General features: G+C 36.8%; 2 protein-coding genes and 3 long non-coding RNA genes across 13 annotated transcripts in view; 3 read left to right on the top strand and 2 right to left on the bottom strand.

Moving 5' to 3' along the window:
* LOC147831568 (uncharacterized) overlaps positions 1–580 on the bottom strand; it is a 69474-nt gene extending 68894 nt beyond the window's left edge. For 3 of the 7 annotated variants that reach the window (XR_015521949.1, XR_015521947.1, XR_015521948.1), the window contains exons 1-2: positions 420–554; positions 109–286 (exon numbers count right to left, since the gene is read on the bottom strand). Coding sequence is in view for 2 of the 7 variants with exons in the window: in XM_087304298.1 (XP_087160424.1) it covers positions 109–144 (36 nt within the window). In the remaining 5 variants the exon portion in view is untranslated. Of the gene's footprint in view, positions 1–108; positions 287–419 lie in introns of all 7 variants that reach the window. The other 4 variants (XR_015521946.1, XR_015521945.1, XM_087304298.1 and 1 more) reach the window with 4 other exon arrangements.
* The window catches only part of LOC141380320 (uncharacterized), a 371569-nt gene that overhangs the window by 302854 nt on the left and 41149 nt on the right, over positions 1–27566 (top strand). The window lies entirely within an intron of this gene.
* Positions 232–7851, top strand: LOC137488923 (uncharacterized). Its single transcript, XR_015521950.1, has 5 exons — positions 232–843; positions 1020–1139; positions 1351–1571; positions 6349–6443; positions 6963–7851. It is a non-coding gene; the product is annotated as an uncharacterized LOC137488923 (long non-coding RNA).
* On the bottom strand, positions 7771–27491 carry tmem59l (transmembrane protein 59-like). The gene is made up of 8 exons (NM_213337.3): positions 27202–27491; positions 24101–24206; positions 20990–21084; positions 20746–20898; positions 11561–11669; positions 11233–11347; positions 9984–10101; positions 7771–9399 (listed from the first exon to the last, which is right to left on the bottom strand). Exons 1-8 carry the CDS (start codon positions 27364–27366, stop codon positions 9241–9243), a joined length of 1020 nt encoding a protein of 339 aa, NP_998502.2. The 5' UTR covers positions 27367–27491; the 3' UTR covers positions 7771–9240.
* On the top strand, positions 11666–17011 carry LOC137488924 (uncharacterized). 3 transcript variants are annotated; one of them, XR_015521952.1, is made up of 5 exons: positions 11666–11855; positions 14177–14225; positions 14400–14471; positions 15022–15224; positions 15306–15473. It is a non-coding gene; the product is annotated as an uncharacterized LOC137488924 (long non-coding RNA). The 3 variants fall into 3 exon arrangements; XR_015521953.1 differs by lacking the exon at positions 11666–11855 and adding an exon at positions 15509–17011 and having other exon boundaries at positions 14085–14225; positions 15306–15412; XR_015521954.1 differs by lacking the exons at positions 11666–11855; positions 15022–15224 and having other exon boundaries at positions 14085–14225; positions 15306–15435.

A 27566-nucleotide genomic window follows, 5' to 3' on the forward strand; every position in this document is an offset into this window, starting at 1 on the left:
TGAAACAAAATATACATTAAATATATTATTAAACTCATATCTGATCGATTAGAGTGAGTGTAATTGTAATATTTGAACGATTAAAAGTTTATGTTTGTGTATGTATACCTCAGTCTTTTCTCGCTCCGATTCGGGTAGGCTCATAGTAGAATCAATTCACAGAGAGGGGAGCTTGAAACCGTCCTCTCGTGCGCGCGCGCTGAGTTTGGTGAGCGGCGTGTTGGGTATCTCAGAGCTGAACTCTGGGTGTAAGATGTATGATAAGCTGTCCATCTCCTCACTCCATCTTTAGGAGACATATTCATTTATGTTTAAATATTTCTGAATATGAACGTACGTTTGAGAATGAGAGAAACGGCCGTTGCGCGCGTTCGTTCAGTGACGGAAATTAAAAACATTCTTCGCGTTCTTTGACTTACTTCTTGAAGTTTCTCTTCTAGTCAGAGAGCTTGTTAGGCTTTAAAGACGTATTTTTGACTTGGCCGTACGGGTGACATGTGTTTGAAAGCAAACATTACGGTTCCTTTTCTTCCTGAGGTCTTCGTAGGTCTGATACGCTGTTTTAATTTGATTGACAGGCGTCAAGTATTACTCACGCAAGTCCTTTGTGACGTCACGCGTCGTTAAACTCATGAATTATGCATATTGTGCATATTCATGAAATTAAAACGTTTTATAAGCATTTTGTTTTTTTCTAGTGTTGTAAAACCCAAGATTCGTGCAGCCATGAACGTGAATTAACATTAGAATAATATTTAAATATACAAATATCTAGTGCTTAACCTTGAACATACACAAGATGACCTCTTTGCAGAAACGTGTTTTCATTCTATTATTAAAAAGGTAATTAATCATGTTCACAATTTACAAAAGTAGTGTCATCCATACACTTTGATGTACAAAAAATTAAGCATAACTATTTGAAATAATATACTTAATGTTTAATTGATTTGCCTTTATTTGGCTTATGGTGTTATTCTTCATTTGTATGTGTGTTTTTATTATTTTTTTATATTTAGGCTGAGAGATGTTTGAAGGCTGGGAAAAATGGCATGCAGAAGTTTACAATGAACGAATTTCAATTATTATGCTTGATAACTGCTGTCTTACCAATGTACAGTACATCCCCAAACAGTAAGGTAAAACAAACACACCAAAAATGTTAGTCTCATATCTTATGCATATTTGGTGGTCCATAAATGACCGCATTTGTAAAACACCCAGAAAGCACCTACTTATGCATACATGAGGTGATTATGGAAAATTGGCGATATCACATTCATACCACTTAGTTTCTGTCTCACTGTTTTTCTCTCTCCCTCCCTTTCATTATTCTGTTCGCTTCTACAGGCATGGTTATTTTCACAGGCCCCTGTGTGGCAGCAGGTTTGGCTCTTCAATGCACTGCGGGCTGACTTTACCAGCAGGCTGGGACTGATAAGGAAGTCGTATATGGTTGAAGCGGAGCTCTAGCCCAAAGACAGTCTCCACACCTCGGCGGCAATAAAGATAGTACTCAAACTTGGCTCCACTGCGCCCCCTGTGGTAGCGGATTGGAAAGACAAGCGCAGGTTTGAACTGTGACACAACATGATTGACTTGTTAGTCACACAACACTTATTTTGAGTTATAGCACGTCACGTCGGAGTCACTTCAGGTTAGTGATAAGAATCAGTGACTTGGAATGAATGCCATAAAATAACATCCATATGAGCAAACAACTGTGCTTTCACACATTCTCCAGTTTGGAACTGCATGAGGGTGAGCAAATAATGCCAGTATTTTCATTTTGGCTAGCATGCTGGTATCACAGTCCCCCATAATCCCTCCCAAATCTTCATCGACATTCATCATACCCAGGTGTGGCGAGCCACTCTTATTCAAGTCTTCATCAAGTGCAGTGCACTGTGGGATAGGACCTGATTTCTGCGTAGGGGGGGACAAACAGAGCAGAACAGGGCTCACGTAGGGTTGTTATTAGCTTTGTGCGTTAGCATTGAGTCAGATGCTTCGGGAACTGACCATGTGAGTCATACGCAAACAAATCTATCTTTAGTTGGGTTTCTGTAGTCCCCCAGCAAACCTATTGTGTGGCATCGCAGTCCCGTCGACTATGTTAATGTTTGCACAGCAGCACAATGCTCTCTATCTGATATCCTCATCTGCTGCCTATCAGGTTAATACTAAACTCAGGTGACGAGATGGACCAGATAATGAGTAAAAAGCCATGACTGAGGTCAACAAAAGACATAAGACATATGCGTTAAAAGAATAAAGCCATTATGCTGTGAGTGTTTTTTGTTAGACATGTAAAAAAAGTTTTTAAAGTAGCTTAGATGTACAAAATATCTTCATTTTCATTGCACTATAGATTGGAAACACACAAGTGTGTGTTTTTTTGGGGGGGTGAACAATAGACTCTGCTGGGTTGTTTCAACCCAGTTTTAGATAAAATAAGAACAAATCCAGTAGCTGGGTTACCTGTTTACTAAATTTAGAGGACCAAATTTAAATGAACCAAAATTAAAAAAAAACAGCATTTTTAGGAAGAACATCCAGCTCATTTGCATATTGTAAACAAAAGGTTATATTGTATTTATTTTCTATACTGCTGTATGAAATACTTGATTCCAATTGGTCTACATCAATGGCAACATTGTACACTACCTGACAAAAGTCTTGTCACTTATCCAAGTTTTAAGAACAGCAAATAATAACTTGACTTCTAGTTGATCATTTGGTATCAGAAGGGGTTTGTATGAAAGGCAAAGGCCTCTAGATTACACTTATTTTACCAAAATTAAATATGACCATGTCTTGATTTTTAATTATTTAATTAGGACTTTAAGGTCTGACTTTGCTTAGACAAAAGTCTTGTCACTTAACAGAAATAATGTATAGAATATAAAGACATGGTGCAGTGGAGAAACAATTAATATGATTCCCTTGAGCTTGGAGGACTACATCCATACATCTCTGCAATGACTCAAATATCCAATTTATAAAGTCATCTGGAATGGCAAAGAAAGTGTTCTTGCAGGACTCCTGGAGTTCATCAAGATTCTTTGGATTCATCTTCAATGCCTCCTCCGTCTTACCCCAGACATGCTCAATAATGTTCATTCTGGTGACTGGGCTGGCCTATCCTGAAGCACCTTGACCTTCTTTGCTTTTAGGAACATTGTTGTAGAGGCTGAAGTATGAGGAGTGCTATGCTGCTGGAAAATTTGCCCTCTCCTGTGGTTTGTAATTTGCCATCCTCTCTGCAAATCTCTCGCAAGACCCTATACTGAATGCAACACCAAACCATGATTTTTCCTTCACCAAACTTGACAGATTTCTATGAGAATCTTGGGTCCATGTGGGTTCCAATAGGACTTCTGCAGTATTTGTTATGATTGGGATGCAGTTCAACAGATGACTCATCAGAAAAAAAATCTACCTTCTGCCAATTTTCCAAATGATCAACTAGAAATCAAGTTGTTATTTGTTTCTCTTACAACTGGGATTGACAACAAGATTTTTGTCAGGTAGCGTATTTAGGTGTAAATATTTCTGTGAATGATGATGTCCAAATTATTATCCACTAAAGAGTACATGCATGGATGAGGTCAAAACCTGTAATTTCACCTCTGGTTCCTTTGAAATTTAAGTTTTAAATAAGGTTGGTGGCAATCATATTGATATTTTAAGATTTTGATTTAAAACTTTAAATCATACACCCTATATGATACCTGGTTGGTTACTCGAAACGCACATTAACAAAAACAAACAAACAAAACAAAAGATTCAAAATTAGGGTTTTGTGCTTTTTTTTTTTTAAATGCTTTTGATATGTGCAGTGTCAACTCACACACTTATAAGAAGAATACAAGTGCAGGAAATAGTAGAACTGCTTACACTCCAAAGCAGTTTGTTGATGATTTCAGTAAAAACAAACACAAGATTTTAGTATTAAGCCTCACACATTTAGGGTTAAGTGTTTGCTTTAAGAATAAGGTGGATAAGCCAGGCTTCTGTCACTTTGTGACGTGGTCAGATTTTGTTATTTTTTATCAAAACAGATGATACACTTCAAATAGGTTGTTTCAAAATAAATATGACTCAGAAATGGACCAACCCAAATGTTGAGTTAAGATTTTATTTAAACCCAACGGTAAACAGTTGGGTTTGTACAAATGAAACCCAGATTTTAAAATCAAGTATTTTTTTGAGTGTTGCCCTCATAAAAAATCTGTTTAATCTATTGCAATTAATAGTAAATACTATAATCTTTTTGTACCATACTATAGTAAAGTGCATTATACAGTGTAAATATTATATTTATAACTCTGTTAATGAATGCTGTCTACAACACACTGTAGTATGAACTACAGTAAACTGTTAAATTGTAAAAAAAATAAATGTAGTATAGCCTATACGTTTTTACTAGAGTAAACTGTGGAGTGTTGTTGTATAATATACCCTAAATTTATGGAAAACTGCATTATTTGGTCATTTGTTTAGATTACTACAGTTGTTGTGTACAATAGGCAACTACAGAATAACCACATCAGGTTAATGCAAGTACTTTACTATATATGGTTCAAAACACTATATTAAGTACGTATTACTATAGTATTTTATATATATATTTTTTGTGGATATTGATTTCCAAAAATGCAAACTCTCAGATTCTTTTAATTATTCATAGATTACAAAAACAGTTAAAATTATGGTACTACTAATTTGTAAACCATCATTTACCGCTTGTAGTTCAACTGGTTTGATTATTTTAAATTCTTTTTTTCATTTACTTTTAATAATGTTTCCACCATCATATTATTGTGGTTTGATGCCTTAACGCCGCCTACTATGGTGTTGGTAGTTGGTAATGCCACAGTTTGTCAGAACACTGGCTATTTTTCGGAAAAATACAAGAATATACTGAAAAGCATAACCTTAGAGCACGTAAGTAGCCTGTAATAAACCAAAGGTGTATTTTTTTTTCTGTGTGAGAATACAAAGGTAAGATTATAATATAATTTTAATTAAAACAATGGCGCACATATTTTATGAGCAGTCATGGAATAAACAGCATAGTATACAGTCAGGTGGTCATAATCACAAAGTAAACCACAACTGGCAGTTACAAAATTCCTCAGAGGTACTTTAATAATTCTCTCTTACGCACCTTTTCATATTTGTTGTAATTCATCATCGATACAGAAATGACTCGTTTTTATTAGTTGGCTCAGTTGGGAACTGTTCTATCACACAGCCGATGGGAGAAGAGAAAAGGAGAGAGAGGGAGAGTGTGTGTGTGACAGGGTGTTAAATTTGAAGGAAGCTATTTTTGAAGAACAGTCTGCTGGACATCTCGCCTAAAAATGTGCCGCTGACCTTCACAGGTTCGCACCTGCTTCACAGCACAGGTGGTTTGTTTTTGGAAAATACCTGTAAACGGTAAGATATGCGGTGTAGAAGTAAAAAAGTTCTAAGGGACAATGCTAGAAATGAATTTTGGCAATCCAATACGCAATGGTGGGGATAAATTGAGTATATAATCAGTGATTTATTTAACGTACGTGTAATAAGATAATCCTTGTGCGTCTACTGTAATCTCTAGGTGGAAGTGCGCTATCTAGTGGCCATAGTGTGATTGTGCACGTATTTACGCTGACAAAAACATAAAAATCAAGCCTTGTGAAGTTTCCTTTCTAGGAAACATAATTTCTAATTATTAGAATTTTGTTTAAAAATGTTCATACATTTATGAAAAATGTTACTTGGCAAGTAATACCAGTTATAATACACAGCCAATTCTTTTGGAGTTAAATACGTCTCTCTCGTGCCCCCTTGTGGTTAATTAATTATTACAATTACGGTTAAAGGAATTGTTCCGCAAAAAATAAAATTTACTCACCTTTTACTCATCCTCAAGTGGTTATAAACATTTAAGAGTATACAAATACCATGGTCATTGGTTAAAGTTTTCTAACTTTCTTTAAAATATCTTCTTTTGTATTTAACAGAAGAAAGAAACAAATGTTAAAAGTGTGGCGATGAATGCGTCTTAAGTTACACTGAATTGCCTTTTCCAAACAAGCTTGCTGAAATATACAACCATTAATTAATTACTTTAAAATTACAATTTGTTATAATTCAGTGTAAACTTTTTTATTCCACTGGGCTATGATTACACACAGTATGCACAGAACAATATTTTAACAATGATATACATTCAAATTTTGGACCTACAGAGACAAATTCATATATAATACATTTTAAATTTAATATGTTTTGTTGTAAAATATATGATTAAACATTTACCTGGTTAAATTAAATTTCCAAAATTTCAATTTGCAGTTAATCACCCCAAGGCCATCTGAGATGCAAGTGCCTTTTTCTACAGTAAAACATCACAGACAATTTTGTTGAAATTGTTATCCTCGGTAATTCAAGTAAGTTCGTTTCCATCTTTTTAGGTTGTGACATCTAATAGATAAATACAACACATCAGAGTCGTTTTAAATGTTATCCATGCTCTTCCATGCTGTATATAATAGTGTTTAGTGGCCATTTTAAGTGCAGAAATTTATCGTAAAACCCATACACCACCAGTGGGGTGTTTTAAGAAAGAGTTAAAAACAAATTAAAATAAAATATATATATATATATATACTATACTTTAGATTTTTAATTTCTAAACTCAAATCTCAGACTTTTGTTGGCTGCCAAATGCACATTTTTGTCAAATTCTTGACAACCTCTGACTCGACATATGACGCATGACAAGTATTCGTAGTGGATGTTATGGTGATACCAAGCCAACTAGTATGTGGTAAACAAACATGTGTTAAGTAGACCCTGTGAGACATGCCACAAGTATTAATTTTGCAATGCCTATATATATATATATATATATATATATATATATATATATATAAATGTGTATGTGTGTGTGTGTGTGTATTTTTCAGGGTTGATTGACCAATTTCCATTCCTGTGACAATAAATGAAATATTTTATTTACTTTACTCTTTGATTTCCATGTGCGAGGAAAGGTCTATAAAACCACTGACTGTGCATCTACTTTGACTTTACTTTTAGGCTATATGTAGATAGAAACTCCTATCTACACTATTGATGCTGTAGATCAGCCGCAGCCAGACTGCTGACTAAATATAGACTGCTTTGCGCAATTACGTATTCGCAGTGGTATGAACCACTATCGGGGTGGTCAAATGTCAAATGCATATTATCTGTTTTTTAGTTATTAATATTCTTATTTAAGATCAAACCATTTCTCGCTATTTAAATGGCTGACCACCCTAAACATCTTTCAGACGAGTCAAGGGTCATTAGGGGAGTCAAACTGCCACAAAACCCTGTAATTAGCAACTATATTTCCAATAGTATCTGGATGCGGCCTTGATGATGCAAGCTGAGACTGCATATCTCAGTGATGCAATGTCAGACACAATGCACTTAACAGTGCTACTGAAGTAACTATGAAGTGTGGGGTTAAGTGAGCGCATTAAAAAGCATTGGATGCAGCTCAGATTGCCCTCTCCATAGTTCTGGAAGCTGTTGAATTGCATTTGATAAAATCACCAATGATCATGCTTAAAACTTTTTTGCATATTCCACTTATGAAAAAAAATCCCATACATTATGGATGGCCTAAATGAAAGTAAACGAACAGTTAAAGTAATGTTTTTGTGAGATCAATGTCCTTAAAATTTCTGCAACTGAACGATCTGAACAGAAACTGGACCCACAGCAGCATAATTACAACATGAAAACACTTTATTTGTCCGATATTATGGAGTTTCTTTTGGGAAACTATTCAAAAGAAAGAAATAAAAAGATATTACCGACTTGTATTTCATACAGTAACGATGTACCAGTAGATATTAAATGGAAGGAATCTCACCTCTTCTTAGTAATCTATGGTCATAATTACAATGCCTACAGAACATTAAGCAAAAACACAAAGATCACGAGCGTACAGCAGTTTGTTTCCAAAATAGATGGGACGATATATTCAATGTCTCATAGCGTACTAGCATGCACTGTGGCTGGGCTTAAATGGGGCGAATAGCAGCACAAGACAAATAGTGCCATGAAAGCTCCTCAATCCTACAGTCTAGTTACAAAAAGATATTTGTCAAAGCCTGGTGGCTGGGCATTCAAAACCCGCCCCAAACTCCACCCACAATAAACCGGGCAGAGATGGAGAATATTTAAGGGGGGGAGAAAGGCATTGGAATAATACAACAATTCACATTCGGTCTGAACAGCAAGCATTTTCCTGTCTATAAAGGATTATGATTATGTAACATACAAATCAATGGGCTATCTAAACGAGAGCTAAAAGACTACAGGCGCTGCTTTATTCTTTTGAATAAATACATAAATAAATAATTCAATAAATACACATCATGCTTCCTTGACATGAATGTGAGTGGTTTAGTCAGGCTTAGTATGGATGCGTAATTATGCATATGAAAAAAAGAAATTTGCCTCAATACCTGCCTGTGTACAAAACCACAGTTTTTTCTTTATTTAACTGTACAACTGAACAAAATCCAGCAAACTACTGCATTCACAATCTGTAAAGCAATTAAGAGTCCTTGTCAGTTTGATTACATATCAGTTCAAAGGACGCATTCGTGTTTTGTAAACGTCGTTATGAAACCAGATCTTACGCTAATTGGCTTCATTTAATTTTCCTGTTGCTCATTTCACATCAAAAGCGAGAATCTACAAGTGCGACAGATCACCTTCAAAGCTTATATTGCGACGCTAATTAATAACAAGGAGGGGCGCTTTGAAAGCATTCATCGCCAAACTAAACGTTTCTCATAGTATTAAAGGCCCTAAAGCTTGACAAATAACCATTCTTTTGAGGTTGTGGCATGACTTAACATCTAAGCCCGTGTTTATACAGTGCACTTAGCGATAAGAAACATTGCAACGTTGCTCATGACGTTAACTAGTGTATGTATATATTATAGTCGAAAACGTGTTAGTATATTATGTGAACAAGCACCTATACTACAGTTCTTTCTGCGAATTCAGTGAGAAGACTAGTATTCAGACAGGACATACGTCGTAACCGATATAATAAATGGCGTCATGCAGTTGTATTATTTTTATTTAGAAAAATGATGTCACTTCCTCTTAAATTGCGAGAAATAGCTCTGGAGATGAGTTTAACCCTAGTTGTCAAAAGTGTCGACCTCTTCGGTGCTTTTAAAGAGATGTTTTGCTGAGGTCGACCTTGACTGGAAGTGGCCCCGCCTCCTTGCTCTCTTCTGATTGGGCGATTGTCATCGCGATCACTGGCGTCAGGTGGTAAGGGTTGACCTTTTGAGCGTCATCCATGAACTCTTTATCCCCATTGATGCTGAGCTGTAAATACAACATTCGTTACCAACTGTTGGGTTCAAAAATTTCCAACTTTTTCCTACAACCCAAGATGCTTTGCGTGAATTAATGGAACAAATTGTTTTAAATAAAACTGGTACAATGTGTCTTAAAAAGGGTTGTATTAGCAAATTAAATTCAGCAGATCCATTAATAACACCAAAAGCTTGAAACAAGTAATTCTGCAGTCATATTACTGATGTATATTGAATATTACTGTACTTGAGGGAATACTAGAGAAAATTATGTGGAGGCACAGTGAACTGAAAAGATAATACATTCTGATAATAAGTTAAATTATCAAATAATGTTGTATTCTTAATTGATAAAATTAAAGTTATATTTCTCATATCTCTCAGTCAGTTGGATAAGGATTATTTGTAACATAAATGAAGTGATCGGTTTCAGTTCTTTTGAATAGAAGCTCCCCAAACAGGAAATGCCACCCATAATTTGAAACGTAATATTCATGTGTAGAAGCAGGTGGAAATTTATGCTAGATATGCTAGATACTTGCTTTTCTTTTACTATGCGCCCCAGTACCTCTGTTGAAATGAATGAATGGGTACCTGAGTCTTGATGTGCTGTTCGGGTGCCGTGACAAGACTGGCACAGCTAAGCCACAGCATCACCATGATAGACAGGAAGAGGCAGGCGGCTAAAATCCAACGTGGCAGACCTGAGCGCCTAGGGGACGAATTCAAAAAGAAGCTAAATATTTTGGTTTACACCATTACAACACTTTACAGATCATGTTAAATATCTGTGAGTGTATGTGTGTATGTATGTATGTATGTATATATATATATATATATATATATATATATATATATATATATATATATATATATATATATATATATGTATGTATGTATGTATGTATGTATGTATGTATGTATGTATGTATGTATGTATGTATGTATGTATGTATGCATGCATGCATGCATAGATATATATATATATGTATGTATGTATGTATGTATGTATGTATGTATGTATGTATGTATGTATGTATGTATGTATGCATGCATGCATGCATGCATGCATGCATGTATATATATATATATATATATATATATATATATATATATATATATATATATATATATATATATATATATATATACACACGCATACATACACATACATATATATATATATATATATATATATATATATATATATATATATGTATGTGTATGTATGCGTGTGTGTATATATATATATATATCTGTGTGTGCATATATATATATCTGTGTGTGTGTGTGTGTGTGTATATATATATATACACACACACACACACACACACACACACACACACATATATATATATATATATATATATATATATATATATATATAGAGAGAGAGAGAGAGAGAGAGAGAGAGAGAGAGAGAGAGAGAGAGAGAGAGAGAGAGAGAGAGAGAGAGAGAGGGTTGCCACATGAACCTCTGACTATTCCTGCCCTTTCAACCGCAACCCAGTACTGGGAAACACCCATACACTCTCGCATTCACAAACACACACTCGTACACTACAGACAATCATGTTTACTCAACACAGAAACTGACTCAGCTTGACTCAGGTGAAAATGCTAACCACTGGGCCACAGTGCCACCTATATAATTACTTAGTAACATGAAATTATTATTTCAAGTATTTTTTTAATACTGACAAAACCAAACTGTAGGCAAAATTCAAGCAAAATATTACGTGCGCATTATTTGTGTCAAGTTTAGTCGGTTGATCTGAACAGCCCATTAAGCCTGCATCAAACTGAACATGTAAACATCCAGATTTAAAAAAGCCTCTCTGACCTTGACATGCATCCCAGGAAGTCATGCTCAGCAGCTGGGTCCTCGGCATGTTGGCTGACGTTCTTTCCTTTCACCCCAGGTTTTGCTGCATTCCTCTCCCTATGTGACCGCCCACCTGGAAGGATGCAGAGGCAGCACTTTCAGCATGTGGACATTGATTTTATGACCCTCCAGCTCCGGACAAACTACAGCGGCACAGCACCGGATGTGTCACAAATGAAAGTCAAAGCTCAAGCTTTGGTCCTTGGCTCCACTTAAATGAGCTTTCAGAGGGGGGAAAAAACGAAAGCTGTCAGCAGCCATCTGGGGTGAAAGCGGTCACTCTTACCAGTATGTGGCCGCTGTGTGTGGGAGTTGACTTGAGGCCAGGGTTTGTCAACCACGTTGGAGCGCGGGGCTTGTAGCTCAGGCAAGGAGTACTCAATCTCTGGCTGGCTCTGGGAGAATCAACAAACACAACGTCAAGGGCAGGAAACAGCATTATGGGATTTACTCAGCAGAAAGGCTTCTGAATGAAATGGTTGGCTTTGTGACCGTTTTGTTGTGGCAAGGTTTTGCAACGCAATCAAGCACAGATTGGCACATAAAAACGCTGTGATCTTTACACAGATGATGAATAGCAGGTATAAATCTGATGACACAGTGGGCACGTTTCAAAAATATAAGCAAAAACAAACTGCTTATGCAGCTTTTTCTTGTGCCTGTTTTTTTGAGCAGCTTGATTTAGCAGAAGCAGATTCCCCAGAGAAATTACTGATAAAAGTATTCCCTGAAACCAAGCTCATGTGATTACCTCAGTGAATCTGGGTGGTCACTGCCCCGATTCCTGTTTATACAACTACATCAATGGTACAACTATATCAAGGTTTAATCAATTTGAAGTAGTTGGGGCCATCAAAACAGTGTTAACTCGATCATGTTTTGTAACATTTGTTTCTACGCACACTGCTTTGAGCATGATTCAGACCAGAAACGGGAGGCAGGCACACTGACAAGAACACATGAAAAGAGTAATTTTTTTAAGAGGTGTATCTAGCTAGCCGGCCTCCTGATCGTAACTTCCCCTCAGGTCACTGCACCAAAATAACCCCCCTTGGTTCTACTTGCCCCTTTCTGAGTAGGATTTGAACCCGTGTTTCTAACATAATAAACAGGCATGCAAACAAGGAAACTGAAGACCGCAGACTCTAACTGTGCTTCTTAGGGCAGGGTAGTGAGGATTATAGCCACAGTTCATACTAACTGGTCTCTCTTCCACTCAACCCACAAAACCTCACCACTATTTGAGTCATGATGTCAATGTAAACCCACGGTTTTGCTCGCCTGCTCTAGCGGGATTAAAACTTCCACATCCAGAGCAGAATTTGAATATCTAGCTGCTTGTGCATCTCCTGGAGCCAGGGGAGTGAGGTTTACCCACACATCTCTTACCGGCTAGCGTCCATTACATAGTCATCTCCCATTCAGTCCACAGCCCCTGTTACACCTCAGTTATACTCCTCTCTTAGTGGGATTCAAAAGACCATGCACTGGTGGACCTCTTGGGACAAGGAGAGTGGGGTTTACCCACAAAGCCCTTACTAGCTAGCCTAGCCTCCTTTAAGGCCCCGATACATCATTCTTTGAGGGCAGAAAGAATTTTGAAAAGGCTGAGTGGTGGTATATGGTATATATGCAGTCGGCAGGTTGTAAATGTGTCAAGATGAACACAAAAATTGCGGTTGTAAAAGAAGAACAGTTTCATGAACATTTGTCAATCTTTGCACAGTCGCAAAGTCACACAACATTGCTCATGGGACATATGAAATCAATCTCAAGTCAGAGTTCCAGAACATGCTCCCCAATTGCATAGTCTTCGCTAATCAAAGCTCAAAAGTGTTTATTAGTAGCCAAAACAAACTCCCCCAAAAGATCAAACTGTTTCGAACTGCTGAAACAAACTCAAGGTAAACACAAGGTATCACACTCTCATCCAGGACATGGCATTAAGGTTACCGTTCCATTTTACTAACCTAACTTTGAGTGGAATTCTAATCTTTAGCCACTGGTGTCATTTTTAAAGCCAGGGGAATGAGATTTACCCCCATAGCTCTTACTAGCTGGTCTCCATTACACCTACACTTGGTAAATGCATGGCGTGAAGGATAAATCAATATTCCAGTTCACTTGACACCATCAAAATTACTTAAAAGCTATTGTCAGCTTCTTCCAGTGCTGAGAAACCACCAGGAACACCACGTCAACAGAGTCTCTCTTTCCATTCTCAATTATAAGACAAGCCAAGCTGGTCAAACTGAGCACCAGCCGCCAACTCTGACGAGAGCGAGGGGACTACTTGACTTGAATAAGAGCTTTTAAGAGGACACTTTCAAATGGGATGTGATTTAAAATCTGTCTCATTACTCTACAACTGGATGTGTCCCTTTCTGGCCCTCCATCTTGCACTGTATGTGTAAATTAGTGTGTGTTTTTTTAGACCATGTTTCTTTAGTACCCCCTTGAGATCTTATTAAAGTGAGATTTCTGCTCTCTTCCACTGAATTCTTTTAAAACGGGCTCAGCAGAGCAGACCTATGAGATAACCTCTCCAGGGAGGCTCAAATGAACCTCCAAAATGACCACGAAGAGGCAAGCACACATGGTTTTTCATGTCAGAGCTGCAGTAGATGAGAGCGCAAGGAACTGTGAGGAGTGTTATGTCATCTCTATATTCTAATAGTCTATAACTGGAGGCAGATTGGGTTCATTGGCACTGTATGTTTTACATATGTATAACTGACTGGTGTGTCTAATCTTAACTTTTAATGATTAAAGGAACAGCTCGGAGAAAATGAAAATGCTGTCATCGTGTAGTCATCCTTGCACTTTTGTAAATCCATATGACTTTATTTTTCAAAAAGAAAATCTGAAGTCTGTTTTCTGCACTCTTTTAACGCAATTACAGTGAATCTCAGCAATTACAGAGGATAAAATGTTCAAGCTTCAAAAGCGGTGTAAGTATTATAAAGTTGAACTGAGTCTGTTAGATTCTTCAACGGATTATTAAGGGGGTTGTTTCCAGAAATATGGCATAACATACAACATGATTATAATGGTATGATGATTATTGTAAAAATGAAATGTACTTCTTTTTAGTAACTTTGTCATATTTGCTGTTTGAATTCTAGATATATAGGGTGCTTCTAAATCAGGACCCAGGATTGTGGATCAGTAGTTCAAGTACATTAATTCGGTTACTGGTAAGGAACGTAATGAGCTTGGTTCACTACACATTGGGAGTCCTTGTTGTACAACATCAAAACTACAAGTTGTAATTAGACCCACACAGAAACTGGGCGCGCAGGATTCCGCAGAATTTAGCCCATCATTGATTCTGTTTATTTACTTGTGTCAATGTGTGTAAATGTATATTTATTCAGTTTTTAAATAAATTACAGTAATATTATTCACTAATATGAAAATATTCGTATGAATTACAGTTTGTGAAATAATATTTTCTGTCTTTTAGTAGATATATTATATGAGAGACTTACTTTGTTAATCAAATAAAGTGGATCTAATTGGATTTGCATTGAATAAAAGTTAAAAAGGTATTACTTTTTGTTTAATATATAAAAGTTTTAGTTATGATACTCCCCAAATTAAAATCCGGAGATTTTAAACATAATTCTGCACAGAAATAGCAAAAAATGTCTGCAGATTCCTTCTGGCCCTTGTTATAAATCAACAGTAGAACAAATTCTCTTGAGATTTTAATAATTATTATTATTTTTATTATTATTTTTTCAGGGTTTTCACATTTAAGGATAGGACAGTAGAGAGTATTGACAGTAAAGTGTGGGGAGCAGAGAAAGGGGAAGGACTGGCATAAAACGAGAATCAAACTTGGGTCGCCATGAGCACCAGAGTGCATGTTGATGCACTAACCGTTACGCCATTGGCGCAGATAAGAATTCAATTCATATACCAGCAACATTTCAACCATTAAACAAGTATAAATGTTTTCTAAACTGTCTAGCTTTATTCGTTCATGTTACATTTAAATAAATAACAGATTCTTTTTTATTTTTCAGATTCATTTTGCTGCAAAGGAAGAATTTTGATGAATATAAAATGGCTGACACCTAGATCAGTGGCCTGACTACTGAACAAGGGGGTTAATTGAGACGCACCCATAGATGTCAGTCAACTGCTGTCAATACGTCCGCCATCTTGGAAAGGTCAACATGTCATCCCTCACAGTAAAAATCAATATTTTTATTTAATTTTTTGCCAGGCAGCACAGAGATTTAAATTCCCCCAAAAATGCTTTACGGAGGAAAGAATGTCATGTGTATTTCTAACAATGTGAAGGTGAGGTGAGTTCACATTTTTCATTTTAGCAAGAACTAATTCTTTACATAAACAGACATGAAGTCATAAAACGCTACATGGTATGGGCAATTTAGCTTTGCATCGAGCTCAAGTCTCGCTGTTGTGTTAATTGAAAGGGATGCTGTCAAAAATATTGGTTCCAGATGTCCGCAAGGGATGAGAATCAAAGGGGGAAAAAATGAACATCTGAGGAAGTTAATGTTGACTGGCCACAGACCAATGGAATCTTGCCATTAGTGAAAGCGGTCTGATGTGCATCTGTCACGCATTACCGCAGAACTCGCCAAAGGTGATCAATGCAGACTGCCAAGAAGACGAGTCCGAGATTGTTGACTTCATAGTAAACAAGCTCATTTCCCTTAATAGGAATTTGCTTGCTTTCTCCAAACTCGTCTTTTCGCATGTAGCGGTTGTCCGCATTGAACTAGTCCTGAATTTAAACAAAATGGCCGACCTCCTTACAAACAAAAATCCATCGCAACAATCAGTGGCTATTCAGCGCCCGAATCATGTTTACCCTTCAGCTAGGAGGAAGTAGTCTGATTACCTCTGAGGGACTCATCAAAAACCCAGGACAGAACGGACAATCATTAGGTCCAGACGGCGGTGTAACCAATGTCAAATGTCTGCCTGGTACTGATGTGAAACTAGGCTACAGATCATAGCAATGAGCTGGGGGATGGGAGTATTTGTACATGTTTTTTTATTTTAATAATGTTTTTAATAATCATCTATGGTACAGGGACTGAACGGAGGCAATCTGTAAACTTTAAAATAGTCGCAAGATGTGAACAATTGCCTTGTTTCCATCTGGCGTTAAACATGCATTCAAACGAGTCTCTTGTGTTTGATTTTTTTCCCCTATGCTTTGGTTGAAAAACCCCTATCACTCACTTTTGCTGTAGTCTATGATTCTGCCAACCTGATTTCACCAAGTAGCACATGTTCCTGGATTAACTTCTATGTTGATCCTGGAACAACATTCCTATCAGCCTTTCAAATTTAGGGATCCGTTTAAAGTTTATGTTAAGTTTATGCTTACAGTTAGGTTTATGTACTTCCACATGATTGTTGTCCAAATATGATTCCCCTCTGATTTAGGGAATAATTTACAGTTATGGTTGGGTATAGGGGTAGGGAATGGGTATGGATTACATTTTCGAACAAAACTGATGTTCCAGGATCAACATAGATAATAATCCAGGATTGCATCGTACTTAATGATTCATCGAAAAAGAAACCCATGTTACACGGCTAAAAAGTTAAACTAATGTAAAGGATGTGGATGCTAATTACAATTTTTGCTTTGTTCCATAACAATCACATGATTGGTCAGAAGTAAGTAAGTAGGTGGTTATGTTGTTCTTGAGTGTATACTCATGGTCTAAAACCTGTCTAAAACTGTAAAAAAATTAAAAAATTAAAACTTTCATCAGTCGAGATCTATTTATAAAACTATACCCTTAGTCATCATAATCTGACAAACTGACATAAATATGAGAATTAATGCTATACCACAGCTAAAAGAGAACTATTTAGCTATTAGATATTAGTAAAAGTGCTATTACTAGAAATAGCAAAACACTACGACTTTACCTTTTAAAAGTAATCCTACTTTTACTACAGTGGAATTCTACTACTACTTGAAAGATTGCTACTACTTTAAATAGCAAAATGCTATTACTATTAGCAAAAAAAATGTATGGCTTTAAAATGCAAAATGCAGCAAAGTATTGTTAATCCACTTTATAATCGAAAACAGCTTTATTAAAATGTATTTAACAACAGGTGTTCTGAGCTCACTGTGAAATTTAAGTAAAAAGTTCATTACTTCGTAGATTCTTTCGTCAGCTGAAAATGGCGTCTAAAAAAATTCAAAAGTGGCAGCTATTAAAGAGAACGCAAATCCAGATGACTCTTACTAAATTCTTTTCTTGCAGTGATTGGTTCCCAGGGTGATGATCTGAAAAAGCTGATTGCAGACAAGATGACTGCTTTCACTTTTCACCTGAATGTCTTAGACGCCACACTGGTTAATTTATAAATGAAGCAGGCCAGCATCAAACATAAATGAATTTATAACTCTGAGAAGTTAAATAAGTTTGTGAAGGTTTGCGAATGGAAAATAAATCTCTTAGCCAAACCTGGAAGGACATTCCCGTAGACTAAACCTCAAATTCGTTGAACAAGCAAAGATGACTGGCGCCTCATGATTTCATGATTTTGATTAGTAAACTAAAGACTATAGAATAAGCAAGAATTGTCACACGAGACAAATGTTCCCACAGACACAAGACAATCAAAGTCATATTGACAATCAAAGTCAATATTACGAATGAAGCCCCGCCTACTAGTACAATCCCTATAGACTGACATTTTTCTGGGGGAAAAACTCAGATCAGACATGGATCGGACCTTTTTTTTTTATTTCAGACCCGATTACAGAGCTCTTCAGCAGAGACAATTTTTCAAAGTGCTAATATTATTAGCAAAACCACCATAAATGGTAAACAGTATATATATGGTACTATAAGCAAAACATATTTGGTTGAAATGTTGCTAAAATTTTGTTCTATAATACGATTTAGATGTTGAATAAGAAACTTTATCTACTGTTATATTTATAATAAAAAGTTCTGGAGCAGTTTTTCAGTCCAGGAACTTTAAGCATCATTCAAAGTTGGTTCATAAAGAATTTTACATTTGGGTTCCACCGATATTACTTGATTTTTCCCCCCACTATGAATCTTAAGGGAGATTTGTGTAGGAAGCACTTGAGGAAGCCTTTTTTTTTTCATTTTTGAAGTTCAGGAATTCCCTCGAGGCATCTCTTCGAAGACAAGTTTCATTAGTCCCTCACAAAAATCAAACAGATTATAACATAAATCACATTCACGGAGGAAACTTCTAAAATCCAACACACACAGTCAAGTCTGAAGTTCAGCTTTTCATGCAGTGCTTTTTTACTACAGTAGTGCAGTGGTTTCTGTAAAAGTGAAAACAGCATCATCTGGGCCAAACGCACACCACAGCAGGTCTGTTGAAAAACAAGCTGTTTTCCTTTCTCTGTTTAGACGCCCAAGGCAAAAAGCCCATCATTAGTGCTCTACTTCCCCCAGAAATTGAATCTCGAAGTTGTAATTCCAAATGCTTGATTTAGCGCGATGCTACTGCTAAACCTTGGGTTTCTGCAATCTCAGCTCCATGTTAGTTTTTCACTCGGGCTGGCCGTATTCCAGCTGACCACTAAATACTGACTAAAGGCCTGCCGCAGGATGGCTGTGGAATCCTCTTCCCCTGTCAAGACTGTTAAACACAGATTCATCATGGCTAGGACTAAACTGAGATATCATTGAGTGAAACGTGCTGATGTTTTACACAGCTTTCTTTATTTGCATTACAACTTTGTGGCCATCTAATGATTGCAGTTGGTTTAAACACAGCAGGATCTCACAAAAACATGGATAAAGTTGGATGACCTCCTGGGAGAATAAGGTTTCTGATTGAACATCACTGGCTGTGCTTTGAAGAAGAACTGCGCTCATATGATCCCAATAGTGCTGCGATGCGATGTGACCGCAACTTTCGTAAAGCATACCAGATCTTGAAACCAAGAGCATATGAGAGCTGAATCTTCCACAGCAGTGGCTCTCAACCAGAGGGTTACGACCCAAAAATGGGTCACGGGTCTGATCTGATAGGGAAAAACAAAGCTAAATGCAAATAATAAAATTCAAAACATTTGAAATGGAGGGGAAAACGAGTCCCATATATTTTGGTTGCAGACATTAGAGGCGGAGTGGCTTTTTAAAATTGATATATATCAAAACTCAACATTTTAATAAGTAAAACCAAAGACTATAAAATACACAAAACATGTCACTTGTATAGTTTTGAATAGGGAAAAGTTCAACGGTCAATATGACTAATGAAGTCAGGCCTACTAGTATAGGAGCAATTTAGCAATCAGTTTAGACTTACATTTCTCCAGGGGAAAAGCTCAGACCAGATGTGTGCTTTTATACGACAGTTTGGTGGTCAACCAACGTGCTGGAATCTAAACTATTATTTGCTTCACAGACATAAGAAATATATCAAAAAATAGCTTGAAACCTGTTCTTTTAAATAAACCAAGTGCACTTAAAAACAAAAGTGTTTTGAAACGAACACGAGGTACAGCCCGTCCTGTCAAACAAACATCACACGACGCCCCACAAACTTGTAAACAAAGAGTCACATTCATTTCTGAAGGAGATTCACCATCAAGACCAAGTTTTGGTTTACTTCAGAAGACCAGTGTGATCAGACTATCTTTATATAGAGAATGATAATGTGTAACACGACCATAAATAAGGTTGGTGTCGTGATATTGTAATTGCATGCGCATTAGCTCGGGCCACCATAAAAATGCCGTTTGATTCGGACATTTAGAAATAAAAATTAAATAGACAGCTGTTGTTTAATGGTATTGGTGATTCCAAATATGTAATGTAATCGTAAGCTTGGCAAACAGTTTTGGAGAATGATTCTCCATTCAGACAGAACACCAAAGCATACTGCCCGAGAGGCGTTTCAAAGATGGCGGCTGAGTGAAATGACTTTGGTAAAACGCATTGTTAAGAACCTAATTTGTTTACTTTAAAATGTCAATAATTACATATTTTTGAACCCTCATTTAAAAAAAAAAAAAAAAAAAAAACATATTTATTGCACTTTTATATGATTTAGAAGTCTCATTTTCCAAAAACTGACACTTCTTGACAATTGGTTTTGTGGTCCAAGATCACATATTGTCAATTTAATTTTATTAATAAAATTGGTAAATATAACCAAAATGTAGTTAAAATGTAAATACAAAAACAAACACAAGATCAATTTAAATATAAAATCTTTCCCCCATTCCAGCCGTTTCTGTTTTTGCAACTTTTGTGCAAGTGAAACTTTCTCAATACAAAAAAAAAATAAAAATAATAAATTCTCACAGTGATGCTAACTAAAAGTTGTACTTAAAATGCTCTAAATAGCTAAATAATCTGTCACTGTTTGATTTTCCGGACATATTAGTTAGATAAACCAATCCTATGTAACAAACTGAAGGCAAAAAAAAACTCGCAAAGTAGAAAATTCCAAAGGACTAACCTGAAACACAACAACCTTCCCATCATCGGCCTGCAAGTAGAAGGTCCAGGTGGAAGAAATAAAACTCTGGGCGGAGCTGACGATGTCATTGCACCAGCTAGACACGGCCTCCATTACGGAGATGGGCTTGGGACGGTTGGTAAGAGCCTTGAGCTGCGGATCAAACCCAGAGCAATTTGATGGAGCTTGATAGAGATGTCAAAACACCAGCGCAACCCCCATAAGAAGCAACCGAGAGTTGTACCTTTCTCCGTTTGATCTCCGGCTCAGCGGGCTGGCTGGCACACCCCGTGCTGCACGCCTCCTGCTCCAGCAGTTTACTGTAGGCCTCCTGGCAGGCTGCAAACACACACAGAAACCATACCTGTCAAGCGGCTCCATCTCCATTCAGCTCTCCCCACGGTCAAGCAGCCATCAATATCAACAAACATCTGAGCAGCACCAGAAAGCGCAGGATTGATTTTCAATAACACAGCTTCCCTCATGCCTAGCAGCTTCCCACAGACAGCTCTGTTTGCCACTAGCACACAATACCATCTCTAGATCAAAATGAGCATTTTCAGCCTGTCTGCGCACTCGATAGCATATGTCCTCGGGCTAGGCCAACTTCATTCCGAAACATTAGCATTGTCAAATGTTCATGAACGCATTTCGACAGATCTAAAAGAGACTGTTTTTCGTGCTTTAAATTTGTAGGATGCCGGATCGATTTGACTTGGTGGTTCTGCATTGAAGTTTTCCTAGGATGTTTGGGCTTGTATATGCTGAAATTGTAACTCATTCATTCATTTTCCTTCAGCTTAGCCTCTTACATATCAGGGGTCGCCACATCGGAATGAACTATTTCGTCATAAATTTAACGCAGCGGATGCCCTTCCAGCTGCAACATCATACACTTTCACATTCACACATAGTAATTCACTATGCCCAATTTAGTTAATTCAATTCACTTATAGCGCACTTCACTTATATGTCTTTGGACTGTGGGGAAAATTGAAGCCCAGCTGGGACACAAACCAGCACCCTTCTTGCTGTGAGGCAATAGTGCTAACCACTGAGCCACCATGCCATCTCAAAATTGTAACTACAGCTGGAAAAGGACTTAACCCTTAGTTTACCCAAAAATTACAATTATTTTACTAATTACTGAACTGCATTTCATTCGAATCCCTTCGTTTATCATCAGAACACCAATTAAGATATTTTAGATAAAGTCTGCGACCGGTCTAAACCTCTATAGACAAGTCCCGAGACGTGCAAGTCAAGAAAAAAAAAAAATATTGTCAAAACATTACATTAGATTTCAGTGGTTCAACTGCAATTATACAAAGCTTCAAAAACACTGTCCATCAAGAATAAACTGAAAAAATGACTTGCTTTGCCAATGTTTTTCTTCCTCATCAGGTGGTCAGGATGTAACCTATTGCCAATAGAGTTGGCAGCTCAAGTCGACACCCAAGTTTTATATTGCCCGTAGTAAAAATTATGTTACGAAAACGATTAAGGCGAACAAAGCAAAGGTTTTTCATGTGTACAAAAGTGTGTGTGTGTGTGTGTGTGTGTGTGTGTGTGGGGGGGGGGGGGGTTTCAAGTTGCTTAAACAGATTCACCACACTGACCTACAGAAATCTGCTTCATTTGAAAGTGAAACTTAGCCCACTAACTTAACATCCTAAAGATGTGTTGAAGTTAGAAAGCTATTTGGGTTTTGTGTGAGCAATACTTACTGAACTTACGGTCAAACTTACCTTCCTGTAGAGTTTAGCTCCAACCCAACCCCCATTAAACACACCTCAACCAGTTTAAGGTCTTCTGACTTACTAACTTTTAGACAAGTGCATTGGAGTTAAACTATATATAATATTCACCTTCCAGGAGAAGGATTAGACATCCCTGACATAAGATGTGCTCACATTTACCATTGTTAGGCAAGTTTTCTTGGGTCCAGTAAGTTAATTATATAGAAATCTACAGTATATGACAGATTTTTTTTAGTAAGACTGGGTTTGGCATCAATAGTTACACTTGAATTGACAATTGAATTGATAATGAATAATGCTTTTTCCCCCATCAAAATTTGTACTTGCAATACAATAATTCAGTCAGAAAAAAAATGGTCACACTTTATTTTGATGGTCCATTTGTTGAATTTAAGTTACATTGCAACTAATTATCATTAGATTATAAGTAGACTGTTTGGTTGGGGTTAGTGTAAGTTGACGTACTTGCAAAGTTTCTTATAGTCAGTTAAATGTCTGTTGAAGGAGCAGTATCCACAGATATTAAGCAGACAGTCTACTAATACTCAAATGGGCCTTTAAAAATAAAGTGTTACCAAAGCAATTTACGCAAGTGTGATCACATTGGATAATCATTCCAGTCATTTCAATGAGAACTGACAATTTGAGATACTGCATGAGTAAATATTACATTTTTAATATTTCAGTATTGATTGGTACCAAATTCCAGTATTGTGACAACTCTAGCTTGAACTGATTACAATAAATACTGGATATTTTTAATAACAAAATATCACCAAAATTTCACTAATTTGACTACTTATTTAAATACAAGTTATTATCAGTGCTGGCAAGTAACAAACTAATCATAAATTTAAGTTGTTTAGCTTTACAAACTCCTAAAAAAAAGGCTAAAATGACTTGTAAAAATAACTCTTTTAATTAAAATAACATCAAACTTGCATTGGAACATTTGTATTACATATACAAAAACACTAAATTTCCAGGTCTAAATTCAGAGTAAAGAATTAAATGTTTCAAGTCATCATGGTTAAATATGTACTTAAAGAGCAGGTCATATGTTATTTTTTTAAGTGTCTTAAGATTATGCTGGGGTCTCCTACAACAGGTTTAAATTTACAAAAGTTTAGAAAACATTGTAATTTTTCTTAGAATATGCATTTAATATTAGAATCATTTTGTAATGATTTTGATATGATTCATTTGAATCACTTTGATCTGATTGGTCTCTCAGTATCTATTTTGTGTCAAAAATGAAACCATTTTAGAATGTTCATATATCGCAGACAGGCCAGGGTTATGCAGATTTACAACTTTGATTATTATGAAAAAGATATCGAAGACTCATACAAAACATTCCAAAATAGAATTCATTATTGACTCGCGATTAAGAGTGACCCTTTCTTTTGAGAGACATCTTTACTTTTTCATGCACTTTTTTGATTACCAACTTTGCAGGTTGTTTACATTGAAGGACAACTACGTTACAAACTGCAAATAAGCTATTTTCCTAAAACCCATATGACCTGCTCTTAAAGTTACTAACATTGTTAAATAGGTTAGCTTCTTTCCAAAACTGTTCAGATAGGCCGTACCTCCCTGGCACTCTTCCTTGCTGGTATTGATGCCTGTATTTCCGTTCACAAACTGGCAGATGGAGTAGAGCCGGCAGCCGCGGTGACAGGCATTCATGATGGAGTCCTGAAAGAACAAGGTAAACAGCTCTTTTGTAGAGTAACGCATGTAACTCTAAGTATCACTTGTTTTTATCCACAGAGTAGTTGTGGCTTCATGGAGGTGCTGTCAAAGTATATTTTATGCAACATCTAATTTCAGATCCTTAAAAGATCTGCATTGCCCACGATTTTCTGAATGTGAATCGAGGATTGATTGTGGGTTGACATAACAAAAAACTGGTTGATGTTCATTGAAAGATTGAAGACAAAAAGAGGTGATTCAATCCTTGGTAAGGTCAACACATGACCTTTATGTTTACAGAATTCACCTGACAGTGCAGCGACCTTCAGGTTTCTTATTTCCAGAATAACAGGAAGCAGAACATAATGTATATACATACATGTGTTCACATTGAGCCAATTAAAAGCAGAAAAATTTAAATTATTACAGCTCTGGCGATTCTGCATTGATTGCAAGATTTTAAAAATGCATCACTATTCTCTCTTCAATTTATTCTGAGCTTTGTTTTTAACAACAGAGGCTACTACTCTAGGCTAGTTTCAAAACAACAGAGGGTACTCCAGGCTAGTTTTTAACAACAGAGGGCACTATAGGCTAGTTTTTAACAGCTGAGGGCACTATAGGTTAGTTTTTAGCAGCTGAGGGTACTACAGGTTAGTTTTTAAACAGCAGAGGGCACTCCAGGCTAGTTCTTAAACAACAGAGGCCACTCCAGGCTAGTTCTTAAACACAGAGGCCACTCCAGGCTAGTTCTTAAACAACAGAGGGCACTCTAGGCTAGTTTTAAACAACAGAGGGCACTCTAGGCTAGTTCTTAACAACAGAGGGCACTCTAGGCTAGTTTTAAACAACAGAGGGCACTCTAGGCTAGTTCTTAACAACAAAGAGCCCTCCTGGTTTTCTAGGCTAATTTGTAACAATGGAGGGCTCTCTAGGCTTGTTTGTAACAACAGAGGGCACTCAATTCTAGTTTTTAAACAACAGTGGGCACTATAGGCTAGTTTTTAACAGCTGATGGCACTCTAGGCTAATTTTTAACAACTGATGGCACTCTGGGCTAGTTTTTAAACAACAGTGGGCACTCTAGGCTACTTTTTAAACAGTAAATGGTGTTCTAGTTTTTAACCATACATACAAGTAAGAAAGAGCATTAGTATGTTTATCGTCATGCAAGTCTATTTTTATGTGACAAGATTAATGTAATCACTCACACTAAATGAACACAGTAGTAATAAAATTAGTGGTCTTTGTAAGGAACTGGATGCAAGCAGAGTACAGCTACAATGTTACATATTTATCTCATTGTTTCATGCAAGAGTGAGTGCAGCCATTGGAAACTTATTGGACCAATACTTGCAGTATACTCTCAATCACTTCCACTAACTTTTTAGCCAAAAACAGCTTGTTATGCTTATTGATGTTGCCAACTGGTATTTTCTAATATATTTGTATGCAGTCATAAACACACTTGTTGTTTGTAGAGCATGTAGGTTGCCCATTTTTTAAATAGTTTTTCCCACTGACATATGACTATTGAAGAAAAGTGTTCCCTTTTGCAATGTGCCTCAGTGTACATCACAAATTTGTGTGAATCACATTTTACAAATTCATTCAAAATCACCACCCTGCTAAATAGATGTTTACCAGTGAAACTAGGCAAATTAATTCACTGCAAATATTTTTATAATTAAATAGCCAAACAAGCAGAAAAGGCGAGCCTGTTTGATTAAATTAGTTTTTCCTCAAACTAATTAACTATACTCTAATCATAAACATATGTAAAACCAATATTCTTTTAAAATCCATCAATTTAGCAGTGATTTACTTGCAAGAATCATTTTTACTGTGTCTTTACAAAAAAAACATCTTTTCAAATATTTTAACGTTAATTTGAGCATCTATAATTTAATTGGTAAGTCATATTTTATGAAAAGTATTAAATAAAAAAGTTCAAGGTCCTCTCATGGCATTGTATTTTTGCTACCATTAAAATGGGCTATGTGACTCAAGTATATTTAAACATACATTTTCCAATATTAAAACAACTGTTTTATCTATTTCGTTGATAAAGCAGAATATTTATGTCTATTTTAGGGGAGTAAAAACTACTTTCGAACAAGAGTGGGTATAATTTACCAAAATTAAAATGTTGGGTGGTAATAGTAATCAAAAATATATTATTTTGTTTTTAACTGAGAAAACAAATTTAAAGGTTTTACCCACTTGAGGGCGAGTAAAAAGCAAAAACATGTTCATGTTTTGATTGAACTTTCCCTAGAAAGTCAATTTCCATCCTAACAAATGAATTAGTGCTAAATGATGCAGACAGTAGACAAAATAATAATTTGTCATAAAATATTTTTTAAAAGGAGCGGTTCCTTAGCATTATACAAAAGCTAACGTTCGTAACTAAAAAACGTGAACATCCAGCGAATATCAACCCACGTCTTTCTTTGGGGTTTTAGGGCCAGCATCAAACAATAGAGACGCGCTCCCGTGCTCCAGCGCGTGCTTCTCCGCTTTGCGCATTTAGAATTTAGAACGTTCGATGCAGCTTCCACACATTCGAATGACAGAACGTCCAGACAGCCTCGGTGTCTACATATCGACCGTTAACATTCATGCGTCATAAAGCATCATTCTCGGCCTGTTCCTGCTGAACACAAACTAACGTTAACACGCGCTGCCAAGAAACTGGGACACAGAAAATCCATGAATCGATTAAGAAATTGGCTCGGGGTGCTGCCAAATAATGCTCCCATCTTTGCGCAGTGTCTTTGCGCAGAACGCTTTTGTGTCTAAAATGCACGTTTAGTTTCATCTCGCACTTTATCTTTCAATTGCAGAACGACTTTATTCATTCCTTCATTTATTCATCTCCAAATGGCTGCGGCTGTGATGAACCTCAAGTATGCAAACCCCTATTTTTTAACGCATTTATCTTTTTTCCACAGGCCATTACAATATACTGCAGAAGCATCTGGTACGTGGCACTTACTTTGGCGGGGCTTTTGTTTTTGATGGACATCTGGCATTGCTTTTTGCAGTAATTGATATCGCCCAGTTGGTTGTCAAACAGATCAGATGATGCCGCCGCCAACGCCACCAGAATCAGAGAGACGAGTGCGGGAACTCCGCGCACCCTGCCGCCGAACTGGAGCATCTTTTTTCCTCAGGATTCGGTGCACTGGCGCGTCTGCGGGGTTCGGTGCTTCTCGACCTGTTCCTGCCGCTGCTGCTGCTTCGGTTCGGGCTCTATCAGCCTCGGTGATCTCGTGCCTTTGATGCGCCGTGTCGTCACTCCTCACATCATCACGCACGCGCTGCGCGTCTCCGTACAGTGCAGTAAGTCATGTGCACTGA

The sequence above is a fragment of the Danio rerio genome, chromosome 22 (genome assembly GCF_052040795.2).
Source record: "Danio rerio strain M-AB ecotype USA chromosome 22, GRCz13ab, whole genome shotgun sequence".
NCBI classification, from domain to species: Eukaryota; Metazoa; Chordata; class Actinopteri; order Cypriniformes; family Danionidae; genus Danio; species Danio rerio.

Coding starts and splice junctions, on each gene's coding strand:
- tmem59l (NM_213337.3), bottom strand. CDS start 27,366: ATGCTCCAGTTCGGCGGCAGGGTGCGCGGAGTTCCCGCACTCGTCTCT. Junction 20,899..20,989: donor CGGAGATCAAACGGAGAAAG/GTACAACTCTCG, acceptor TTTGATCCGCAG/CTCAAGGCTCTTACCAACCG. Junction 11,670..20,745: donor GGAAGGTTGTTGTGTTTCAG/GTTAGTCCTTTG, acceptor TGATTCTCCCAG/AGCCAGCCAGAGATTGAGTA.